This window comes from Salvia hispanica, chromosome 1, assembly GCF_023119035.1.
Source record: "Salvia hispanica cultivar TCC Black 2014 chromosome 1, UniMelb_Shisp_WGS_1.0, whole genome shotgun sequence".
Taxonomy (NCBI): Eukaryota; Viridiplantae; Streptophyta; class Magnoliopsida; order Lamiales; family Lamiaceae; genus Salvia; species Salvia hispanica.
The window spans coordinates 15,446,880-15,471,598 of NC_062965.1; the positions used below are offsets into that span (position 1 = coordinate 15,446,880).

Sequence of the window (24,719 nt, forward strand, 5' to 3'; positions counted from 1 at the left end):
GTAAAAAGAAAAAGTAATTAAAATATTATCAGTGAAGAATTGGTCCCACCTCATTAGAGTATCTCCAATGGGAGAAGTAAATGGAGAGGTAAACTAATATAACTACCATATTTACCTTTTCTTCATAAAAAATCATTCTCCAAGGGGAGAGGTATTTGGGAAGGTATTATATCTTTTTCCATTTTGAAGAGGTATCTTTACCCCTCCATCATCATCATGAAAAATCATTTTCCAAGGAGAGAGGTATTTGAGAAGGTATTATACCTTTTTTTCATTTTGAAAATGTATCTTTACCTCTCCATTGATGGAGAGGTAAAATCATATAACCATCACATTTACTTTCTTTTCATAAAAAATTATTCCCCAAGGGAGAAGGTATTTGAGAAGGTATTACACTTTGTGTTTTTAATGCTTTTGTACTATTATTTTATTTTTTTAAATGATATACCTTTCTATATACCTTTTATCCTTGTAGTTGATTGATTTTAAGAAGAGTGAACTACATAAATGGTACCTTATCTTTCACTTTCGCACATAAATGGTACCTGATCTTTATTTTATATCGTTTTTGGTACCTATAAATCACGTTTTTGGTACCTGATGCAATTTTGACCCCAAAATGCCCTCTAAACAAATACTCCCTTCGTCCCAGATTAAGAGTTACTTTTTGCCATAAAAGTCCGTCCCAGTTTAAGAGTCACATTTAGAATTTTCCTTATTTGGTCATATAATTTTACCCCATTGTTCATCAAAATTACTCCCTCCGTCCCCTCATAGTTGAGGCGAAACTTTTCGGCACGGAGTTTAAGAAAGGAATGTTGAGTATTGTTAAATAAATAGATAAAAAAAGTAAGAAAGAGAAAAAGGTAGAGAGAATAAAGTAAAAAGTGAATAAAGTAGAGAGAATGAAGTAAGAGAGAGTAAAGTAAGAAAGAGAAAAAAGTTACTATATATAGAAATGACTCAACTATGAGGGAACTTCCCGAAATAGAAAAATGACTTAACTATGAGGGAACAGAGGGAGTACATCAAAATGCCATTATCTACATAAAAATAAACTAAAACAAAAATAAAAAACTTAACCTACCCCAAAAGGTCAAAAGGGACCCACTTTCAACCAACTTACTCCTTCCGTCCCATATTTGGAGTCACTTATTGTTATGGTTCGGGTTTTAAGAAAGAGTTGAAATGTGTAATAAATGAGTGAGATAGTGGAGTGTGTAATAAACGAAGTGAGATGGTAGAGTGTGTAATAAATGAAGTGAGATGGTGGAGTTGGTTGAAGGTGGGTCCCTTTTGACTTTTGATTTTTGTTTTGATTTATTTTAATGTAGATAAGGGCATTTTTATGTAATTTTGATGAAGAATGGGGTAAAGTTGCATGACCAAATATGGAAAATTCTAAAAGTGACTTTTAAACTGGGACGGACTTTTATGGCAAAAAGTGACTCTTAATCTGGGACGGAGGGAGTACTTCATTTATTACACACTCTACCATCTCACTTCATTTATTACACACTTCAACTCTTTCTTAAGACCCGAGCCATAACAATAAGTTACTCCTAATCCGGGACGGAGGGAGTACATATTTCCATTTGTATTATTAAGGTTATTTTAGGCATACAAAACGAAATACCAAGAGTGATATTATATTTCTTCACTCATTCTTCTCACTCTTTATACTATTATTATTAATCAATATTAAAATTATTATTTTAATGTTATAAATTAATAATTAATTTAATTTTTAATATCATTCAAATATACTTAATTATAATTATATTTATAATTATATTTAATTATTAAAAATATTATTGTTATAATACTAAAACTAGTTGTAATTAAGAAATAACAATAATATAATTATTTAAATTAGGAATCACACAATATTATATAATAATAATAATAATAATAATAATAATTATTATTATTATTATTATTATTTTACATTAAATTAATAACTAATCAATATAATCTTAATAAAAATTTAAAATTGTGAATTATATTCATAATGATATTAAGAGTTGAATATTTTTAGTTAGGTGTTTCAACCATAAAATGAGTATTAATTTAATTAGGTGTTTTGTTCTTGATTTATATTATGAATGCAATTAGATGTATGTATAAAACACTAAAAAGAAAGAAGAAAAAGAAGAGAAAAGGAAAAAGAGGAAACATAAACTAATGAGAAAAAGAAAGAAGAAAGGAAGATAAAATAATAAAAAGAAAGAAGAAAATGAAGAAAAAAGAAAGAAGGAGAAACTAAAGAAGAAAAAAAGAAATAAGAAATGAAGAAAAAAATAATCACATGTTTGGTACACTTACTATTGAATGGAAATTTCCAAAAATATCTTCCATAACAAAATAATCACAAGTTTGGTACCTAGGGTTATTTTTGTCACTGGGTACCAAAAACGATATAAAATATAGATCATGTACCATTTGCGTGCAAAAGTGAAAGATCAGGTACCATTTATGTAATTCACTCTTTTAAGAAATGTATATGGCATTTTTTGAGAAGGTATAAACATAATATACCCTTTCCATTTACCTTCTCCCCTTGGAGTTGCTCTTAGAGCATCTCCAATGAGAAAAGGTATATCATGTATTTATAAAAAGTGAAATATACCCTTCTGAAAATTAACATATTCCAAAGGAAAAAATGTATATTGAAAGGTAATTTATTTTTTTAAAATAAAATAATAGTACAAAATGCATTAAAAAACATAAAGTATAATACCTTCTCAAATACTTTTCCCCCTGGATAATGATTTCGCATGGAAAGAAGGCAAATATGGTAGTTATAAGATTTTACCTCTCCATTAATGGAGATGTAAAAGCATCTCCAAGGGAAGAGGTAAATGGAGATGTAAAATTTTATAACTACCACATTTGCTTTCTTTTCATGAAAAATCATTCTCCAATGGAAAAGGTATTTGAGAAGGTATCATATTTTATATTTTTTAATGCATTTTGTACTATAATTTTATGTTTAAAAAATCATTTACCTTTCAATATACTCCCTCCGTCCGCAACTAGAAGTCTCATCCCTTTCCGGCACGAGTTTTAATAAATGTTAAGAAAAGTGGGTGGAAGAAAGTTAGTGAAATATGAGTCCCACTTAGATATATTAGTTTTAAATGATATGTGAGTGGAATGAGTTGGTGGAATGTGAGGTCTCTTTACCATTTATGGTAATTATGAATCGGGGCTCCTATTCGCGGACGGAGGGAGTACCTTTTTCCTTTGAAGTATGTTTCTTTTTGGAAGGGTATATTTCACTTTTTGATGAGGTATATAGATGATATACCTCTTTTATTTACCCTTTCTTGTTGGAGATGCTCTAATGATACCTCTTCAAAATGAGAAAATGTATAATACCTTCTCAAATGTCTCTTCCCTTGGAGAATGATTTTTCATGAAAAAAGGTAAATATAGTAGTTATATTAGTTTATCTCTCCATTTACCTCTCCCCTTGGAGACGTTCTTAAAAATAAAAGAGTTTCTAAAATTGAAAAATGAATATTCTTGTGGGAACTAAAAAGGAAATGATGCATATTCTCGTGGGACGGAGAGAGTGTTAATGATTATATGTAGTAATGCCAATTGAGTCAGTCTAGCGGTTTTGAATCAACTTTATTCGGATTGTGTGTTAATCGAGCGGGTATCGGATTATAAATTCAACTCCAATTCTAAAAGTTCGGGTTTCAGCTTGCCCAACATCATTACTTGAACTATTGACCAATTAAATAATTATAAAAATTAGTTAAATTAAAAGTTACGATCATATATTACCAAATATTTTAATCAAACCATATTATCCTACTTGCACAATTGACAAATATAGTACTAATATATAAAATTACGATCGCCATCACCTACATGTCTCTATTTTAGCCCGAAGGCCTAGTGCTAACCATCGAGATTTTGGACCATACAAACACATAGGTCATGTTTGCGCTATTAATTAGTGATTTAGATTGAAGCCCATTCTACTTGGTTGCTAAAAACATGCAACTAAAATGAAATTTGCGGTGTTTTATTCTTCTCCTTCCCTTGTTTACCTTTTCTATTCCATAATTCTTTTATTGGCGTAGATTGATTCACAGATTTGTATAACAGAAACACACATTCTTAGCACATTTAAATATTTTCTATTTTTTTCCTATTTTCTTTATTATTGCCATCTTTTTTATCATTCTTCAATATCGTTTTAGCAACAGAAAGTGATACGCAGAGATATAATTTCAGGCTACCTCATCATTTTTATCCCTTATCTCGAAGCCTTAACAGAGGTAGGTGCTGATTCTTTTATGCTTTTGATTCTTGATTTTATGTATACTATATTACGTTTATTTGATACATTTTGAAATCATTTGATCCAATAAATAAGTCACTTCAATTATTGCACATTGTGGAAACTAGTGATTATGATGTTCAATTTATTATGATTATTGTTGTTGTTGAACTGAATTGTGACGTTATCCAATCACTGAGTATATGAGTTTGATTTTGTATGTAGAGAGGTGAGAAGCACCTTTCTTTTGCCAAGAGGCTTCGATCAGATTCAATCGACCCTGAGTGTTATCTCATATTTGAGGTGATAATTTAATCGCTATTAGAATCATGTTAAAGTATTTTTTTTTATCATGCCAAACATTAACTTGATTTAGAACCCCAAATCACTATAAAATTTATCTATTTGGGAGAGAAATTTAGAATTTTTCTTTCATGAACATATTTTTTTCATGCTTAATCTCATGCATTGTACTTATTATGTTTAAGTTCCTTATTGTTCTCGAATATATATTGTTCATATTTTTCAATGAAACGGTATTGTTGACTTTAAGAGTAGACAGCATTGTTTAATTCATCAGCAATGACGTCCACATATGATTTTTAAAGTTAGAAACATTCTTTGTTTTACGGGTGAAGCGGGAAGTTTGAGTAACAGTTGGTTATACGTATCAACAATGGAGGACGTTCCGATCGCAATGAGGGCCAAGCGCAAGCGCGGCCGACCGCGCAAGGACAGCAACGTCTGCAGCGCATCCACGTTACCCTCACCGGAATACTCAACCCTCGTGAGAAACCACGCCGCCAATCAATCCATCTACCCGACCCCTCCGGCACCAGCACCACAAGCAGATCCCGACAAGAACCCCAGCATCGCCGACGACGCAATGGTGGGGTCCGCGGTCTACGGCGTGGTGGAGGGCTCCTTCGACGCCGGATACCTCATCTCCATCCGAATCGGCAACAACCTCACCCCCTTCCGCGGCCTCGTATTCCAGCCGCGAAACGTCGTCACTTTGACCTCCTCAAACGACGTCGCTCCGCACGCCAAAATGCACCAGAGAAGAGAAATCCAAATCCCTAACCCCTTGCCCCCCCAAGCCCCCACCAACCCCGACGAAGGCAAAACCGCCTATAACGTCGCCGGAAACCTGAGAATGGTGGAGGAAGACGAAGTGATGCAGGCATTCGAGGTGTCCACGTCACCAGGCGGAGGATCGAAGAGTAATTTACCAAACAACGGCGATTCGGCGGCGAATCACGAAGCTCCGCCGCCGAATCTGCAGATGTGCCACGGCGGCGGCGTGGAATTGCCGCAGGTGAGGCAGACGAATCTGTTCCAGGATGTGAATTTCCAGGAGAATATGTTCAGCAATCACCAGGAGAGTCCGAATCTGAAGCTGGATTTGGGATTCGCGGCGCAGAAGGAGAAGCAGATGGCGGAGGTGTACAATTCGGTGCTGAGCGGGATGAAAAACCCTAGCATCGGATTCCATCAGGCGCTGGTGGCGGGGAATCCGCTGCTGCTGCCGCCGGATCTGATAGGGGAGCCGCTGGAGTTCATGATGGAGAAGCCGAAGTCGCCGCCGAGCCCGCAGACGGAGGCGCAGTCGAGAATGGTGGGGAGTGGGGAGGTGTTTGGCGGTGGGGAGGCGATGAACAGCGCGGCGTCGCCGGCGAGGATTGGGGATATGGATTTCATGATCATGCAGCAAACCCACACCAATAATTAAACTAGTTTTTTTTTCAACTGTTGGATTAGTTGCTTTTTTTTATTTATTATAATTTAGTGTTAGTATTGTTAATTTTTTTTTATTAATTTCGACATTCATTCATAAGGGAGTCGATTTGGATCATTGGACTTGGATTCGTGTATAATTAGCTAGGAAATTAAAAAGATAAATAGTGACACAAAGAATATGCTTATGAACATATCAACTGAAGGGCATGCAACATTTGTTAAAATATGGAATCTTTGCATCCATTGAATCAAAGAATATGTATATAGAAGAAGTTTATGCCTATTAATTTTGATTTTGATTTTGATTTTGCTCAATTTTGCTCACTTGGATTATTTTGATTTTGTTCCATCATTTCTACACGGCTAATACTTGTTCAAAAATTTTGAAAAATTATTAAGTTCATAGTTTTATCCTCTTATCAAATCATGTTAGATGACAACTCTACTACTCTAACTTCTAGGAGTATTTACTCATTAATAAAGTTTTATCCACCACAACATATTTGGTTCAATCATCTTGAAGCGAGTCTTCAAATTTAGTAATTACGGGCTTATTATCACAAAATATCGAACACATATATGATGAAGGACAAACAATCTCAATCAACATCATCAGTAGGAACAACACTTCTTTTAACAGTCCTTCAAAATCTACTTATGTACTTGAGAGACATCTAAACACCTTTTGTATTTTTGTTTTTCTAAATAACTAAATTTCCACATACAAATATAAAATATACTGTAGTTGATTATCAATCTTCAATCTATTGGTTGTTATTTTGATATCTCTTTTGATTCGTCAAACTTCATCTTATAAGATTCGTGATCCATAGTTCAATATGATAAATGTATTTACAATTGAGCATTCATATTTCTTCAAATAGATCTAAAATTCAGTTTTCCTTTTGAATCTATAATACTACCACATAAAAATTACACCTATCGCACAAAAAAGAGAAGTTGAAAATAACACGTGTTTTAAAGTAAATTAATAAAATAGAAGAAATATAAAAAGTAAAAATATTAAAACATTATTAATGAAGTTAAAATTTTTTTTATCAAAAATAAAAATAAATTACTCCCTCCGTCCCCGATTAAGAGTCACACTTTTCTATTTCGGTTCGTCCCCAATTATGAGAGTCGAGAGATTTCGGAATATGGGGCTCAATTCGTTGACCTTTCGAGATTAGAGTTTAAATTCGTTGACCTTTCAGAATATAGGCTCGAGGTATGCGAATTTTTCAGAATAAGGGTTTTCACTCTTTTATATTTGTTCTCTTCCTTTTTTCTTATTATTTTCCTCCCAATAATTATAAATTGACCAAACTATCCTTTAATTCAATTTTTAAAAAAATCCATCTTCTGCATTCCAATCAGATTATGTCCTCCAACCTTAAAATTCAGTCGAAATTCTCATATCACATATCATTTCCTCTTTTGAATTTCTGAAAAATCAGCCACTTTGATAATTCTATAATATATTTTTAAACTGATAATTTAATTATATATCATCCCTCTAAATCCCAACATCCATGTTTGAAATATATGATCAAGCACTACACGTATTTCATTATAATGGACATTGGGAGAATATTGAATCACTCATCCATTGCAGCTTTTAAAATTGTACTCCACAAATATGGATAGAAAGCCAACAGATACGTTCACATACCTTTAAAAAGAACAAAAAAAATGGGAAAATTTAGTGCATTATTCAGCCCTTGTAGCATTTATGTTTCTCCCAATAATCTCCATTTGGAGTTCATCGCCACTATCGACGAACTCGGGATGAATAGTTGAGCGCATAATCTGGTTGGATTTGGAGAAGATGAATTTAATAAAAATTGAATTGAAGGATAGTTTGGTCAATTATAATTATTGGGAGGAAAATAATAAGAAAAAAGGAAGAGAATAAATATAAAAAGTGTGAAAACCCTTATTCTGAAAAATTCGCATGCCTCGAGCCTATATTCTGAAAGGTCAACGAATTTAATCTCTAATCTCGAAAGGTCAGCGAATTGAGCCCCATATTCCGAAATCTCTCGTTAAGAGTCACACTTCATTTTTACCATAAATGGTAGTAGGTCCCACAGTCCACTAACTCAATTCACTCACATTTTATTAGAGCATCCACAGTAATAGGCGAGCGACCAGTTAGCCGATACCCGGCGCTAGCCGGTCCACTCGCCGAACCATTGCAACCGGCGAGCGCGGAATCGCCGAGAATTTCGGCGAGCGCTCGCCGATTCTCGGGCGCTGGCCGATGCGCTCGCCGCCATTGTAGGCTGGTGATCGGCGAGCGATCGACCAGCGCAAATTTTTTTTATTATTAAATTTTCGAAACACTATATATATGCGATTTTTCCCGTATATGTGTCCTAAATAAAATTAATGTACTTTTTTCCTGTACATTAAATTTTAGTTAATGTACTTTTTTTTTATTTAAATAAAATTAACGAATTTTTCCAGTATATGTGTCGAAATTTAATTCCGTATTTTGTGTTTAATTCCGTAAATTTAATTGTTTTTTTAATAGTGCTGATGATGTGGCTAGTCTATTGCTTGTCCTGATGATGTGACAGGAAGAATTTTAGTGCTAGATGATGTGGCGGGAGAAGAAACAGGCTATAGCCTATGGCTTGCCTATTTACCATAGTGGATGCTCTTATAAAACCAATATAAACAAGTTGGTCCTACATTCCACTAACTTTTTCAACCCCTTTTTATTTACATTTCTTAAAATTCGTATTCGGTCAAAGTGTGACTTTTAATCGGGAACGGAGGGAGTAATTAACTAGAGGCCGACAAAATGACAAAAGCGTGCTAGTATTTATTTCTTTTTTTTTATAACGAGGATGAAGTATTATTAGAATTATTAGAATTATTTTACTTTCCTAAATTATTTTTTTATTTTTTCAAATATTTAACTATTTTCTCCTCCCTCCGCTGCCCCTCACCGCCATCATTCCGAAACACAACCACAATTGAGTCCGCCGCTTGGACCCAATTCCGAATCTTTTCTCAGCTCGTCCACAAAAATTTATAATCAAGATCGGATTTTGAGTCTAATCGGAGGAAAAGATGGATATAATATCTCAGTTGCAAGAGCAGGTCAACACCGTCGCATCACTCGCCTTCAACACATTTGGCACGCTTCAAAGGGACGCGCCGCCGGTTCAGCTTTCGCCTAATTACCCGGAGCCTCCCGCTAATCCCCCTGTCGACGACTCCGTTAATCTCGCCGAACAGCCAAAGCTTCTTAGCGCTGAATTGGTCAAAGCAGCCAAACAGGTTTCTTTTGCCTCTATTCACATTGCTCAATTGGCTAAATCGTCTGCTTCAATTAGGGTTTGAAGTAATGTGCTCAGATAGGAATTCAATAATTAGTGATCAAGTAAGAAGAGAGAGGATCTAGGGTTAGGGTTTTAGAGAATTTCACTGCCATTAGAAAGGGGCATAAGCTTCTTAAGTGATGAATCTTTTGGTTTAACTCTCTTAGTCTCATCATTAAATCCCTTTTATCTCAAGTCTGCTTACTTTCACAGTTTGATGCTTTGGTTGCTGCACTTCCATTAGCTGAGGGTGGTGAAGAAGCTCAGCTACAAAGAATAGCAGAACTCCAGGTACGAATAATTTTAAGGGTCGAATGTGCAAATCACCACACCATCCCACTAGACTTAAGCCATACTAATTGGAAGAATCGCTTACAGGCTGAAAATGATGACATTGGGCAGGAGCTTCAAAAGCAACTGGAAGCTGCAGGTAAGATCCTTACTAGTTGATGTCAAGATTTAAGGTTTAGCGTTAACCTGCTGTTTCTCAAGACATAAAATATGTCTCCATTATTCGCTTCCATCGCATCAATTACAGTTAGTCTAGTTCAGGGTGTTCATGAACTTGGTTGTCCTGTATGGGGTACAAAGTTGTGCTTTGCCTGCATATGCATATGTTCTATTAATGGATTGGTTTTACTTCTTCAAATACTGGATGCTGAATCTGAAATCAAGAATATAAATAATGTTGCAGAAAAGGAGCTTAGGCAAGTCCAGGAGTTGTATGGCCAAGCAGTGGATAACTGCTTGAACTTAAAGAAGCCAGACTGAAGTAAAAGGGTAGTGGTATTTTATTGAGGATAATTGGTTTGACGGCCAAGCCCATGGAGTCTTTACTTCTCTGAAATTGGCTGACATGGCATGAAATTTTATCTCAGGATTATCTTTAACAGCTTAGTGCTTGATACTTTAGGAATAGGGTGTTATCATCCATGAACATGTGCCCCAATGGGACACAATTGAGGCCTTGTTATTAATTACTCCACTTTGTCCATGTTTCTAATATATGGATATGTCATGTAGAGATTTGGGTTGCTTTTATTGCAAGTGTAAGGATTTTATGCTCTCACTTGTAGAATTGTCTCACTTATTGAGCAAGTACAAACTATTGAAAATCAAAATCAATGTAAATTAAATGATTCACTAAAACAAGGACGACTTGGATTGACCATTTTGTGTTTGTTTGCTATGAAGGGTAGAAAATAATTACTTGATCAACCTCTATCGTGCAGGTAACTTCATTAAAGTTTTAATTTTTCTTAATCTGAGATGAAAATATCACAGTTATCCCGTAGCATAGTCATAAACAGAATGCAGGACTGATCAAATCAAATAACAGACTTAATGCAGGCACAAAATAGACATGAAATTAAGAAAGAGATAAATCCGATCAGATTACAAAAGAGGGAAACAAGTTTGAAGAAAAACAGAGCCAAATTAAGATCAACTACTCATCCAGTCGAAAACACTATCTAGCCGAAAGGAGTCTTGAACATATTCGGTAACTGCTATAATCACACTTAACCAACAGCCATCTTTGATAATCTCCACTGCTGCTGCTGCATCCAGAAGCTGCGTGCATCCTTTGATTAACACAGATCACTGCAGAGAGGAAAATCTCAATCAATTCAAAATGGAAAAAAATAACAAGTAGGAATTTACAAGAAAATGACAAGATCACATGATGCTTTGAGCCCAGACTTCCTTAATACAATTTCTCAGAAAAGCGAGCATAGGTTTTTGACTCAGCACCAAAAAGTGACAAAATTGGAAATAAATTAAACAATAATTATGATAGACCCTCCAAAAAGTAGAAGCTGAGAAGGGCAACTAAAATGATGGAAAAAACCTCATCTAGGTTAGTACTTAAATTTTTAACATATGCACCTGTGGTTGTTGCATCATCTGCTGTTGCTGTTGTGGTGGGTAGTTCGCATATCCAGGATATCCTGCATAGTACATATTTGGATCCTGTGCTGCTGGAGCATATCCGTAGGTTTCATATCCAGGAGCATATCCATAATACCCGCTACCACTACCACTACCACTACCACTCCACTGGTTCGGGTCAACCTGAGGCTGGAAGTTTAGATTGATGAGAGTTCTGTCAGTAGAAAGATGAACCTAGGATATTTAAATGAGAAAACCAGGTGGAATTAACCTGTTTGTTTGAAGGGCTACGTCCCCATGAAAGACGAATACTCTGTCCTCCCAACGGTGTCCCATTTAGCACACGAAGTGCCTCTTCAGCACAGCTTCTGTTATTATGTATATAATATATGAGAAGGCTGGAACCCTTGAATCTGTGACAATTAACCGATAGAAGAAACAGCCAGGAAGTTCTCAATTTACCTCTCAGCATATTGGACAAAACCACATCGTTTGCCTACAGGTATCTTTACATGGAGCAACTGCCCATGTTGTCCAAACACCTGCCTTAGAAGCTCGTCGTTAACATTGGGGTCCAAATTCCCAATAAAGATCTGTGCGGAAAGAATAAAAAAACTTAAGAACTTTTTTTTGCAGAGGAAGAATATAATATAAATCAATCTTGTCCAAATATACTAACAGTGGTGTTAGTTGGATCATCCTCACTTGGAGTTCCTTGTGAAGTCTGGTATGCAGCTGCATTTTCAAAACGAGTAATAGGGGAAAATTGCGTCAGAGAAGGGAGCAGAGCAACAGTGATGTCTTCCCTTAATGCATTATATCAACTAGTAGTCTAGTAGATATGTAAAATCAAATAGCAAAACAAAGTGAACAGTCACTACACCCATTCCAGATATAACAAACACACGTTAATTCTACTTTTAAGGTGCATTCAATGTCAACTCTGAGTGGAAATCAGGATTGAATGACGCATTTGGTTATACTTATCCTGTGAATACCCTTATTTGCTCTTTTTGATGAAATTGCAGAAAATGGATTAACGTGATTGAATATGGACAGAATAGAAGGGCAAAAAAGTCGAGAACAGTAAATCTCTTAGAGATGGTGATAGTTACACTGATAATGAAGATTGTGAAAAGAATCAAGCAATATGTATTATTACACTACACAGTTTAAAGGAAAACAAGACATGGAGAGAAAAAACAATTAGGGAGATAGCTTATGCAGAAAACATGGACACATTGCAACAGATGGAGAAGGTGAGAAAGAATACGCAATAAAGATGAATTTGGAGTCCATACAAATTCCACATAACCATAAGCACCATGATGAAATAATGAATCATCAACATAGATTGTATTGTTAGAGCACCAACGCAAGCAATACTACACCCCGCCCCGAAGTTGGAAAACTATCTTCATAGCCCCAACAATTAATATGCTTATGTTTATTATATATTTCATGAGAAATAAAAAATCTTTAGCTATATCTGGGATTTGTGCAACAATATAGCAACATATTTTGCTGACAATGGAACTGTTAAAGAAAGAACTTTGTAACCTTTCCTCCTAATGGTGTCAGATTTGGACCACAAAAAGACGAAAAATTGTAAAATAAAAGCAACTGAACCAAGCGAGAAGATAACTAAGCCAATTGTATAAAGTATTAAAGTATTTGTTGCTGCACAAACCACTGAAATCTGCGTACTGTAAGCAGTTTCTCTGACCTCAGATCATCGCCCACTCCCCATGGCGAGCCTTTTTTAACAGGAGTAGCCACAGCTATAAGTGCTTGGAAAATAGCAGGACCAGAAGAAAAAAAAAGATCTAATAATCATCTAATGGCACAAAGGAAAGTGGTGCATGGAGATTAAGAGTAATTAGTGCGGCTGTAACTAAAATTGTAAATCAAAAGAAGGCTTTGATAAAAAAGTAATTTGACTGGGAGCTTGGAAGTAAAATGACTGCTGGAGGAATGAAATTGAAATTTGTAGCAAAATTAATGCCTGAAGGAACCAAAAAGTAAAAACATAAAATAAAACTGACCTACACAAAACCAGGCACTAAAAGGGTTATCATTTCAGCTGATATTGGCTCCAGGCCCTTATATGATAGAGCCTCCTGAAACCCTGCTTTGAGACAACCGGAGTTTTTTATGAGATTATGCATGTTTTAATACTTCATAACCTAAAACTTTTAAATACTGGAAGGAAATGACGTCTGTGAGCCCTGCTTATCTTCAAGAAATCAAACAAAGCAACTTAATAGCATTGCTCAACAAAGAGACATCTATACTCCAAATAATCCGAAACAAAATAGCCACCAATGCATGGGAACTGCCAACTTGAAAACAAAGAATCATAGCATGAGAGTGAAAAGGTAACAGCAAGAGTGGGTGCAATTTGGCTTGATGATCTAGAGCCATACAAAAGCTTCAGAATTATGGATACCTTTGGTCTGACCGCCGCCAACTTTTTGTTTGTTAGCAGCTGGGCCAATTCGCATGGGCCTATTGGAACAGAACCTTCCATTCATCTCAGTCATGGCACGCATCTGTTCACTTTCATCACCAAACCTCACAAATCCATAGCCCTTTGTGCGCCCTGTGACTCTATCTGTTACAACCTTCGCCCCTTTTACTGAAGGATAATTTGCTCTAAATGTTTCTTGAAGCATATAATCAGTGACATCAGATGCCAAATCTCCAACAAAAACTGTGTACTCAGGACCATCATCACGTTTTTCACCAGCACCCATGGATGCCCAATTCAATCTGAAGGTTTGCTCAACATTTGGCATTAGGGCGCCATTATATGTCTGCAGGTTCCTTTCCGCAGCAGCATGACTAGAAAATTCAATGAAGCCATAACCTTCTGACTGACCAGATTGCTTGTTGCGGATAACTTTAGCAGAGACCACCTAGAAAAATAAAGAGATTCAATGATATCTAATGAATGTTGAAACATACAACTCTAAAAAAATGTATCCAGCTAGAAAGCTACAGTACAAGGCAATACTTCCTATGCTGAGTAGGATTTTGCACAATAACATAAGTAAAACCTAACATTGAATAAATTAAATGTTTTGCCATTTCACACAATGTAAAATTACGAGTAAATGACACCACCACCAATCCAGCCTAGAAACGTGAAAAAAAGGGAATAATTTGAAAGGATATAAACAGAGCTACCGTTTACATCCTAGTTACGCATCTTTACCTCGCCAGCGGTGCCAAAGCAGCTATACAAATACTGCTCGTCCATCCAGTATTGCAGATCTCCGATCCACAGACTCCGAATTCCATCCTCCGCAATCGCCTGGGGCTGAGCCGCCGGCGCCGCAGCGTACTGCTGCGGATGCTGCGGCGGAACAGCGGGGGCCTGACCTTGCGCTTGCTGATAGTAGTACCCGGCGGCCGGAGGTTGCTGCGGCGGAGGAACCTGGTACTGCGGCTGCTGCGGCATCCACTGCTGAGACGGATGCTGCGGCGGTGGTTGCTGCTGGTATTGCGGCGGAGGAGCCATGGGAGGAGGAACCATGGAGCTAGCCGGCTGCATCATCGTCGGAGGCTTGGATTAGATCGTGGGGAGGAACCCTAATTAGGGTAATTTGGGAGGAGGATGGAAGAGAAGGAAGTAAGCGGCGAGGCGATATACAGATTTTAAAGATGCGGTCTGGGAAAAATAAGCATTATAATATTAATTACTTCATTTTACCACGTAAAATATCAATCTTGCCCCTTCACATTCCTTAATTTAGCAAAAATTAAAATTAAAATTAAAATTAAAATTAAAATTAAAAAATTAAAATACACTCGATTTATTTTAACTATCGTAGTTGAATCGTTGTAATCACTAAAATACCATTGTTGATATGTGCATTATTTGAGAGGTAGATTAAATTATAGGAGTATCACAAATAGTGAATATATCATGTCAGTTTTTCCCTTTTCCTTTCTTTATTTTCTTTTACTGGTTGTCTAAACCTTAATTAATTATAACGAAACCGCAACAGTCACGAGATTAGCTTACATTTCATTTTGAAATTAGGATAATCAAAATTGTTAATTCATGCAAGAAATATTGCTGCCATGAACTCATTAGTATTTATTTTTCTCTTTAATTACTATATAATAATCTTGCTTCAACTGCTGCTTGATTTTAAAAATATGCATATTAATCTCAATGGTGTTTTTGTTAAAACAGCTACTAACTCAGATATTTAATGGGTTCAAAAATATGTTTGTTGCACTTTTTTGTTGCATATAAATACTTGCACAATTTTTGTTAAAACAACTGCTAAGTCGGATATATAGTGACAAATGACAATGCCATCTTTAATCTTTATTATCAATAAATAAATTAAATAAGAGCCTATTTCAGAGCACGTCTGTGAGTTCTTTTAGATCAAAATTTTCAATTTTACTTCCTTTTTTAGTTTTTCCTTGTTTATATTAAAATATCAAACTATATCCACATTTTATATAAGCTTGCAAACATTACCTAAAATGTGTCGAAGATCCGTGCTCTAAAAAGGGAAAGCTTCCATGATAGAAACATGACAATTTGGGCAAAAATCCAAATCAAGTACACAATGATAACATTGGCAAGTATGCCAACACTCAAAGAACTAAAATCACAAGATATATATATACACCTAAAAAAAGCAAAGAAATAGTGTAACAATCACCTTCTTGCCCCAACCTTGATGAGTTTCAGTAGCTCAACAACCTCTTTCAATCTTCTCTCTTCATTTTCTCTAGATGGCAAATTCTTCCATTTCCTGCATTTATTGCATAAACATCATTAAAAAAGAAAATTTTCAGTTTAAACTTGCTGCTGATCTTTTTCTTACCTCTTGTCATTTCCTGCCTTCCTTGTCAGTTCTTCAGCAAGGTTGTTCAACCTCTTCAAAATAGCCGATGACTTCCGAATAGCTTGGGCGCCATTTTCAGTTTTGCATATCCGCTTTAACAACTCAGAAGCAATGAAATACCCCTCTTCTTTGTTTCTGAAGAGGAAAATGATTGCAGGAGAAAAAAAGACCAATATTAATACTGTGACAAAATGAGCATTACCAGTCTGTACTAATAGGTTCAGAGAATGACAACGCACTTTAGAAACTCCAGAAAAACAGTTTCCACACATCCATGGCTCTCGACCAGTACGTGGGCAAGGGATGGATAGCGCGCAAGATTTCTGAGAGTAGAGAGGGCATGCTTGAGAACTTGCTGATCTGGTATGCTCCGGCTGACAGAGCGAATTAGCTTAAGCAAAGTGGCGATGGCACCAGCAGCGACTAGCTCTTCACAGCATTTCTCTGATAATTCTGTGGCCATGTCTGTTAAAAGCACACCAGGATTAGTGGAATTTATATCATCTATGTGCTATGGACAGCTTATTATGCATAAATGAGACGTTCAAAACTCATACCCAGAATTTCACATGTGTGCAAAATGCCACTGACACTCCTCATATTAAGAAGTTCTGATATTGCTGAAACAAGCCTGTTTATTAAGCGCCTGCTATCATCTACATTTGCAGCAGATTTTTGCATTCTCAATCGCAAGTCCAGCAGCTGGCCTTTTGCCTCTTTCCGGGCAAGATATCCCTTCCAGTATGACTGCCAACGATGAGAATTCAAGGTTAGTTGAAGCGAATGAGATGGCACAAACGGATCATGTTTTTTTACATGGACACAAAAAAAAATGAGAGCATAACTTTCAATTCATTTAAAAAGAGGAACCAAAGCTGTGTTAACTGTTAACAAAGCATAAACTCTGCAACGTCCATTCATCTGCACTCAACAAAGCATAATGAAGCATGCCAAAATGAAAGTCCAGTGTAGACTCACTTGAATCATAACCGCTTGCTGCTTTTCTTTTTTAGCCATTTTCCTTGCCATCCATCTACGGACATACTTTTGGACTACAATTGCGGGCTTTGTTTTGACTCTAACCAGCAGGATATGTCGCCACCATCTCTGCAACTTCAATGCTGATTGAAGGAGTATGTCCTCCTTGGACCTTATAGAACAGGAAGCTCCTGCATTGAAGCATATTCAAGATGGTTGGGGTTAAAACCAAGAAAATTCAGATAGCAAACGGCTCCAACAGAACTTTTTATTACCTAGAAGTCTTCTCCTGGTGACATGTCCTCTGATATAACGCTGAATATCAATCGCAGCAAGCCTCTGTGAGATGAATGACCGACGGAAATTCATGCGATTGAAAGCACTTTGAATCCTTATAGCAGCATCCTTCTGAAGCTGTAAATTTTTTCTTTGTATCCAACCTCGGCAGAAGCTCTGGCCAGCATAAATAAATGACAACTCTTACAGATACAACTCATATGAATGGAAAACAATGTTTTTTTCATACTAGCATGTTAATCATTATAAATCAAACAAATTACTATGATATTTTACTTTTAAGAGTCATCTTCTTAAATCTGAAACACAAGCATTTTAACCATAATAAATCAAACAAACTACGATATTTCATTTTAAAAGTAATTTTCCTAAATGTGAAACACTAGCATTTAGATTTAGGCACCGGATGTGAAAATGATAAGCAACAAGAGACCAAGGTGTTTGTAGAGATTAGCAAAAGAAGCTTACTTGCATCCTAACAAAAAAATATTTTTGTCTCCGAACTTCTCTACGAGCCATCCATCCACGAAAATGAGATTGAATGATGATAGCTGACACATTTTCCTTCCTGTGCATCAGAAACTCCCTTCTACTCTTCAAACATTGGAACGTTCTTTGAATAGTTCTTATGGCTCGTTTTTTGCATGCAAAACTTTTTCTTTCCAACCAACTACGGTACTGACTCTGGATTTTTGTTGCTGCAATGTGCTGAGTTCGGATTGCTTTGTTGACAATATAGTCTTTCCAAAAATTCTGAATTGTTGTTACTGCTTGAATCTTGCATGTGTAACTCCTTCTCATCAACCAACTACGATAATGACTCTGGATTTTAGTTGCAGCAACACACTGATGTTGGATAGATTTGTTGACGATATAGTTTTTCCAATAATTCTGAATCACCCTTATTGCTTGCTTCTTGCATGCAAAATTCTTTCTCATCAACCAACCACGATAATGAATCTGAATGTTGGTTGCAGCGAGGTGCTGCCTTCGGATAGAATTTTTGATGATGTAGCCTTTCCAAGAACTCTGGATTGCTACTATTGCTTGCTTCTTGTGCGCAAAACACTCTCTCATCAACCAACCACGATAATGACTCTGGATTTTGGTCGCAGCAATGTGTTGACCATGCACGGATCTTCTAATCATGTAATATTTCCAGAAATTCTGAATTGTGAGTGCGGCTGTTGTCCGGAGATTGTCTGCTTCATTACAAATGGTCCTTGCTCTATAGTGACTCTGACCAAGCCACACCCTTACGGCCTGCTGAATGACTATAGCAGACCTTCTCAAGTTTACAAAGTGGTGTCTGTCCGCCATAAGTGTAGCATAAATGCCAAACTTTTCCAAGTGCCTCCTCCTAGCTGTATTATTAGTACAGATCAGATAACGTATAAATAAGGAAAAATCAAAAACATATGGAGTATTTGCTCAGAAGAAATACTGACAAGATGATGATCCTAGCTTACTCCTTGCAACAAGCTCCAATCCAGATTTGTTCTTCTTCACTGATAGCCAGGCCAAAATGAAACTGTGCAAGACTAGAGCTGCATTTGTAATCCTCATATAATTTCGATGTTCCACCAATCGTCTATAGTGAGATTGTATGATTGTTGCAGCATTCGCTTTCTCTGAAAGAAAAAAAAAAAAAAAAACTGGCGGTCGGGATAATATGATGGATTACTTTGCAAAAATCAGATCTAAGAGGGAGAGATCATGAACTTCATTCTTCTTATTTCAATTAAGTTGGAATGGTTTTGGTAGAGATGGAGTATGCATTATGCAACTTGATAAATGTTTGAGAAACCAAATAAATCAAAACCATTACAAATAAACTGAAAGGGATATTGTGCTTCTTGCAATCATATTAAAGCTAATTGGATTTCTTAGAATTGACAACGATAATAATTGTTTAATTGAGAATTTTCCAGGAAAAAATAATACTGGATTCTCATATAAATAGCACACTATAAACAACACATCAATAGACATAAAAATTAAAAATGTTGGTGGAAAATGTCACCTCTTTGAACAGCATTGTCCCTTTTGACGGTTAAGCTGCATTTGCCGTTCTGTTGAGCCATATCTTGCCACCAAGTTATGATAGCTTTGAAATCTCTTTTAGAATCTGCACCGACAAGTGCATTGGACATGAGAAACTGGTGAAGTTATAAAGTTCTGTTCATAGGCCATATATTCTCATAATTGCACAAGTTTGTAGTTGGACAACTGATGACGAAGCAAGAAGATTTCATTCTGGATGGCCATCACTTTATAATCAAATTGAACAAGAAAAAGTAGCTAGCGAAATTTTAGAATGACTCCATGAAACATCAAACTCATGACTTATGAGAGGAAGTGTTTAAAAGATACTTAGTGTTGACTGAACTAAGAAAGAAACTATTTGTAATTAATTCCCTTTTATACTGAGAATATCATATTCTTAGTCAAGTTATTTCTCTGAATCTATGTCTCTAAAAAGATTTAAGAATTCTTTATCATATTGATCATGCTGCTATCAACTTTGATTAATATTCCAAAAATATGAGGCAAGTCAAACAAAACCTTTTTCATCACTCCACTCTGAAATTAATTGACTGCTGACAGAATTCTGGCAACCAAAGCCCAGCAGTTTATGAAAATTTAACTTGTCCTGAAAGAAGAGCAAATGTCAAATGAGCTACAGATGCCAACTAGTAAGGTTATAAAGAGCAATGTGATTCAAAATGTTACCATGTTTCTCTTCACGAGTAACTGAATTGAGAGAAACACCAGAAGGATGATTACACTCTTCCCGCTGGATGCCCCATTATGTTCTAATATGTCACTCACTTGTAAAACCTGGGTGGTAGTCTCATCAACATTAGTCAACAAGATGATGCATAAGCAATATCAACTTTACCATACATTAGAGATATTTAGAGACACTTTCAACCTATAATCATGCTAAAAGATCACTTGGTAGATTGCCATATCCAATAGTGCATGGTACTAAAAATTGAAAGTTAGCAGCATTACCTCTGGAAAGTTCCCTAACAAAGATGTTAATTTTTGAGACAATATGAAGTTGTGAACTGCATCTGTGTATTCAATTGCTGACATGATAGAAACTTCATTCTTCGTTCCACATGGATCCTGGAAACCATAGTGGATTAAGTTTGATCTGACCAAATCACAGGAACAAGGAAATGTAGGCAACTTACCTTAAAGGAACATGAACAGTCATGCTCTTTGCGAAAGTAGAAATCAAGCAAACACCACATGGCTTTTCCATCCAGTAAGGAAGAGTGACTTTCAACTTTGAGTTCATAAGTTGCACAAACTGCCTGAAGAAATAAGTACATTCTCTTGTAGGTTAGAAACCTGTCAAATTACTAAGGAAAACATGCAAGGAAAATGGTGCATATGAGCTTATGTGCTTACTCTCCCTCCCATAATTCTCTAACCCATTATCCTATACACAACAAAAAATTCAAGCCAAGCTGCCAAGCTAATAATCTTAGCCAAATTATTCAGCCTACATTGTCCATTTTATTCCCTTCGAATTCGATAACCTTAAATTTTACATGCAAAACTAAAGGATCTCTCAGCCCAGTCCAAACACTTGCTTTAAGTCCTGATATGTTCTCAACTTTTTCACTTGGCTTGCTCCTTTCCAGAAAGAACAAACTAATAAACATTATTTTGTAAAGCACTCAAGTGAGTGAACCATCAGAAAAAGCTTAAGAAAGGTATATCAAAACACCTGAATCCAGTTAAGTAGCAAATCCAAGGGTGTCTGGGCGATCGAATGATCCTGCAGATAGCATTGCAAACATTAATTAGACATTGAACTCTAAAAATGTAATGGTTATTAAGCTCTTCTATAAAACTCCGACATAGGACAAATATACACAAGTTTAATACTACTAATATGAAAGGTTTATGTACTGTATAGAGATATTCCTTACAAGCATTAAAAACAGTCATAGCATAATTGAACGTACCACAACTCCTCTAATATTTGAAATTTCTTCTGATATAAGTGATTTGTTGATCAACAGAGGCAACTGCAAAATATATAAGAGGTTGAATCAGCAAATCTCTTCATCGAGTTGAGTATCAAACATCACAGCAGCATATCTTCCCATTAAATTATTCAAACTATACAATAATGACAAGTTGAAATATTTGAACCAATGTAAAAAGACCAAACAGGAGACTGAAGATGTACATAAGAAAAAATCACCACCCACCTGTAGGTTGACAAACATGTTCCACAGCAAGGAAAGTGTAAGCTCCTTGTCACCACTAACTACATCCTCTTCCATAACTTCTGTTCCATCTTCATCAAGTAAGGATACACCAGCTTCCCTCAGATATTTCAGTGCAATACCACAGTTAAACAGGTTCTTTTTTTGTGTGTCAGATGGAACCACCACTTTCTGTCAACGCATGAATTTACTGTTAAGCACATGATTATATCAAGCAGAAAACAACTTGAACAAACTAAACAGTCTCTACATCCAGCAGACCGTGAGAATGGAGGAATCACGTCTTAGGAGACTCGTGGCTCTGCAAAGCCTGATGCCATCACAGAGATCTTCAAATAAATTAGATATTCTGAAGTCATACTCGACCAAAGGATTCTGTAGTATGGAAGGAAAGTTTGAAACAAAATTAAAAACAATTACATAAAATATCAAAGAAGATAGTTGTAGATAACTTCCTTGTATAAATTGTCAGAAGAAAATTGTCCAAGTTTCTTACTTGCTGGTATGTGACATTATATCCAACAATCGCAAGATGTGCTACAACACTTCCTTCCCCATGCATCACATCAGACGAGAGAAAGTCTAGTTTGAGGAGAGAGAACATAAGTCAAGTTGTGCATAACTAGTAAGAACAATAATAACTTAATAAGCAACACAAATCCAAACATATGCACAATATGAACAAGAGAAATTACCAACAACCAGTTGACGGCTTGATTTGATAGCAGATTTTAAAGTAAACATTGGAGGCGACCCACCATCCAATCCATCAATTCCATATTTAAGAGGAAGACTTGTTTGGCACTTGGCTCTGTCAATTATAATAACAAGGAGCAAGAATCTCTTCAAAATTACATTCCCCAGTTTTTCATAGTAACCCGGCCTGTATAAACCCTCAACCTGCTTGTTGTAAGCATGAGCTTTAGCCAGTCCAGCATGCGAGAAAAATTGCTTTTCGAGAACCATCCTTAGGAATGCATTTTCTGGCTCAGAATTGACATTATCATTTGGCAACAAGGAGTCACCACCCAAGATTATGTATAGACCAATTCGAAGCCAGATAGGGTTATAAGACATGAGATATCTCATGGCTTTCTCCTTCATTCCGACATCACTCATTATGGGGCAACTTGCCCTCATTTTCAGTCGCCCATCGTCTATGTTCTGAAAATTAAGCCAAAAAGGTTTTCAAGTGATCATGCAAGAATACCATAATCAGTGTGAAAGACGTCAGTTGAAATGAGGCACAAAACCATAACAAGAACTGGTCAATTCTTGATTGTAAAACCAAAAACTCCAAATACCAGCAAATGGCCAAGTTCCCAGCATGAATTATTATCCTATAGGAGGCATTGTAACATTTAAATTTGATAAACATTGGGATGATCACAATCCTCCTAGTTAACAAAATATTATTTAGCACATATATATTATGTCATTTAGGCAAGAGTTAAACTATGAAACCGAAACATTTTTCAAAAATGGAGTGATGTGAACAGTTGAACTTAAAAAAATAAACTTTTATTTTGTCAGATATGGCAAAAAGTTGAGTGCAACTCAAATTTCCAAAATCTCATCGAGAGGAAAATGAGAATCACACCTTTGTTACTTGAGTCATGGCTTCGAAAATCTCTTTGCAACCACCCAAACTCAAATACATCCTCATTCTCTCCTTCAAGTCGTCAAAGCTACATATCTCCTGCAACGAAGCCCTCAATCCAGAAAACATAGAATTCGGGAAACCATTTTTCGCAGACTCGCCATTCCCCTCCCCTCTCCAGAGCGAATCCCTCTGCCTCTTCGGGCCCCTCCACGGCCCATCAACTCCCACCGCACGGCCCTGCAAACTCTCTCTCTTCCCATTATTCACAACTGCTTCCTTTTCCTCACCGCCTAAAAGAGACGGATCACACCCACACGAGCTAGGGTTTTCGAACAGAAAATTGAGCCATACAGTGAGCGACCTCGCAAGTGATCTCAGCGATTTTTCCTTCTCACTCTGAGCAATCCGCGCAGACTTGCATTGCTCGGATTCAAACGCCTTCAATCTGCGCGCCGCCTTCGATTTCAACGCCGACGTTCTGGGGCAGCGGCGCAGAGAGGATGAGGGGGTATTTTTCAAAGCGGAGAAGAAATGCGGGGAATTAGGGAAATTGGGGCGTTTCGAGGGCTGTAGAGGGGTTTTGAGGTTTGAAATGTCTCTGAAAATTGAAGAAGATGGGGGATTCGGCAGCGGAGAAGAATGTTTGAGATTGGGTTTCCGTTTTCTAGAATCCATTGTTGGTTGCTTTGGTGAGCGAGTGTGTCTGAAAGAGTGAAGTTTTTGAAATTGAATTGCTTTTTCACCGTTTCTGATTTGAATTCAAATGTTTATACCGCTGGCGGTTTTCTTCCTCCATGGACCATGGAGCTGCTGATATGACGGAATTGCCCTCTGTATATTCTCTCTTTGTCTTGCATCATTTCTTGTTCGTTTTTAGGGCATCCACAACTGCGAGGCTCGGTGTTGGCCTTGTCCTCGCTAAACGGATTCATCGCTCATGTAGGTGGGGTGACGGGAAAAGTCTCACGACATCAAGCCAAGGAGGGCTTGTCACGCCACTCGCCACCAATCGGCTCGTGAAGTAACGTGAACAAGAAATTACATTTATGTCCAATTTCTAATTTTAAATTATAAAAAAATGAATTTTATTTATACAAATCTATTTTTTTTAATTAATTAATACCAAAAATAGAATTTTTGAATTTGTAGGAGATTATATTTTATGATATTACCTCTCGGTTCCATAAAAATAAGGACATTTTCATTTGGGGTCATCACATAAAAATATTTATAATCTATTTTTGGTAACTTATAAAGTGGACTCCGCTATCTACTAGCAGTTATAATTATATTTTTTTTCTATCTTTCTTACTTGTACTTTCTAAAATATATGTATTTTTATATAATGGAGGAAGTATACTGTATAAGTAGTATTCAAAAGTAAATTTTTCAATGCATTGCTTTCTACTCAACAGTGTTTATGACTTCCATATCGAATAGGATACGTAAATTTGT

At 36.4% G+C, this 24,719-nt stretch overlaps 4 protein-coding genes across 6 annotated transcripts; 2 read left to right on the forward strand and 2 right to left on the reverse strand.

Moving 5' to 3' along the window:
* The first annotated feature begins 4,168 nt into the window (after window positions 1–4,168).
* On the forward strand, window positions 4,169–6,152 carry LOC125187946. Its single transcript, XM_048084667.1, has 3 exons — window positions 4,169–4,295; window positions 4,523–4,600; window positions 4,936–6,152. Exon 3 carries the CDS (start codon window positions 4,974–4,976, stop codon window positions 6,027–6,029), a length of 1,056 nt encoding a protein of 351 aa, XP_047940624.1. The 5' UTR covers window positions 4,169–4,295; window positions 4,523–4,600; window positions 4,936–4,973; the 3' UTR covers window positions 6,030–6,152.
* A 2,822-nt stretch (window positions 6,153–8,974) lies between these two features.
* Window positions 8,975–10,438, forward strand: LOC125213540 (mediator of RNA polymerase II transcription subunit 21). Its single transcript, XM_048114146.1, has 4 exons — window positions 8,975–9,328; window positions 9,583–9,660; window positions 9,748–9,799; window positions 10,064–10,438. The coding sequence occupies exons 1-4, from the start codon at window positions 9,119–9,121 to the stop codon at window positions 10,138–10,140; spliced, it is 417 nt and encodes a 138-aa protein (XP_047970103.1). The 5' UTR covers window positions 8,975–9,118; the 3' UTR covers window positions 10,141–10,438.
* A 276-nt stretch (window positions 10,439–10,714) lies between these two features.
* Window positions 10,715–14,915, reverse strand: LOC125219943 (polyadenylate-binding protein RBP45-like). 2 transcript variants are annotated; one of them, XM_048122041.1, is made up of 7 exons: window positions 14,477–14,915; window positions 13,709–14,177; window positions 11,939–11,994; window positions 11,722–11,852; window positions 11,531–11,627; window positions 11,257–11,448; window positions 10,715–10,971 (listed from the first exon to the last, which is right to left on the reverse strand). In XM_048122041.1, exons 1-7 carry the CDS (start codon window positions 14,816–14,818, stop codon window positions 10,969–10,971), a joined length of 1,290 nt encoding a protein of 429 aa, XP_047977998.1. In that variant the 5' UTR covers window positions 14,819–14,915; the 3' UTR covers window positions 10,715–10,968. The 2 variants fall into 2 exon arrangements, with proteins under 2 accessions (XP_047977998.1, XP_047978008.1); XM_048122051.1 differs by having other exon boundaries at window positions 11,257–11,442; window positions 14,477–14,914.
* An 871-nt stretch (window positions 14,916–15,786) lies between these two features.
* On the reverse strand, window positions 15,787–23,981 carry LOC125210494 (abnormal spindle-like microcephaly-associated protein homolog). Of its 2 annotated transcripts, none has more exons than XM_048110052.1 (20): window positions 23,262–23,981; window positions 22,357–22,825; window positions 22,158–22,243; window positions 21,923–22,036; window positions 21,644–21,832; window positions 21,395–21,457; window positions 21,154–21,204; window positions 20,612–20,734; window positions 20,427–20,543; window positions 20,142–20,249; window positions 19,974–20,061; window positions 19,432–19,536; window positions 18,878–19,039; window positions 17,877–18,772; window positions 17,387–17,564; window positions 17,112–17,302; window positions 16,691–16,880; window positions 16,373–16,598; window positions 16,113–16,268; window positions 15,787–16,040 (listed from the first exon to the last, which is right to left on the reverse strand). In XM_048110052.1, the coding sequence occupies exons 1-20, from the start codon at window positions 23,937–23,939 to the stop codon at window positions 15,944–15,946; spliced, it is 4,287 nt and encodes a 1,428-aa protein (XP_047966009.1). In that variant the 5' UTR covers window positions 23,940–23,981; the 3' UTR covers window positions 15,787–15,943. The 2 variants fall into 2 exon arrangements, with proteins under 2 accessions (XP_047966009.1, XP_047966003.1); XM_048110046.1 differs by having other exon boundaries at window positions 18,857–19,039.
* Between the last annotated feature and the right edge of the window lie 738 nt (window positions 23,982–24,719).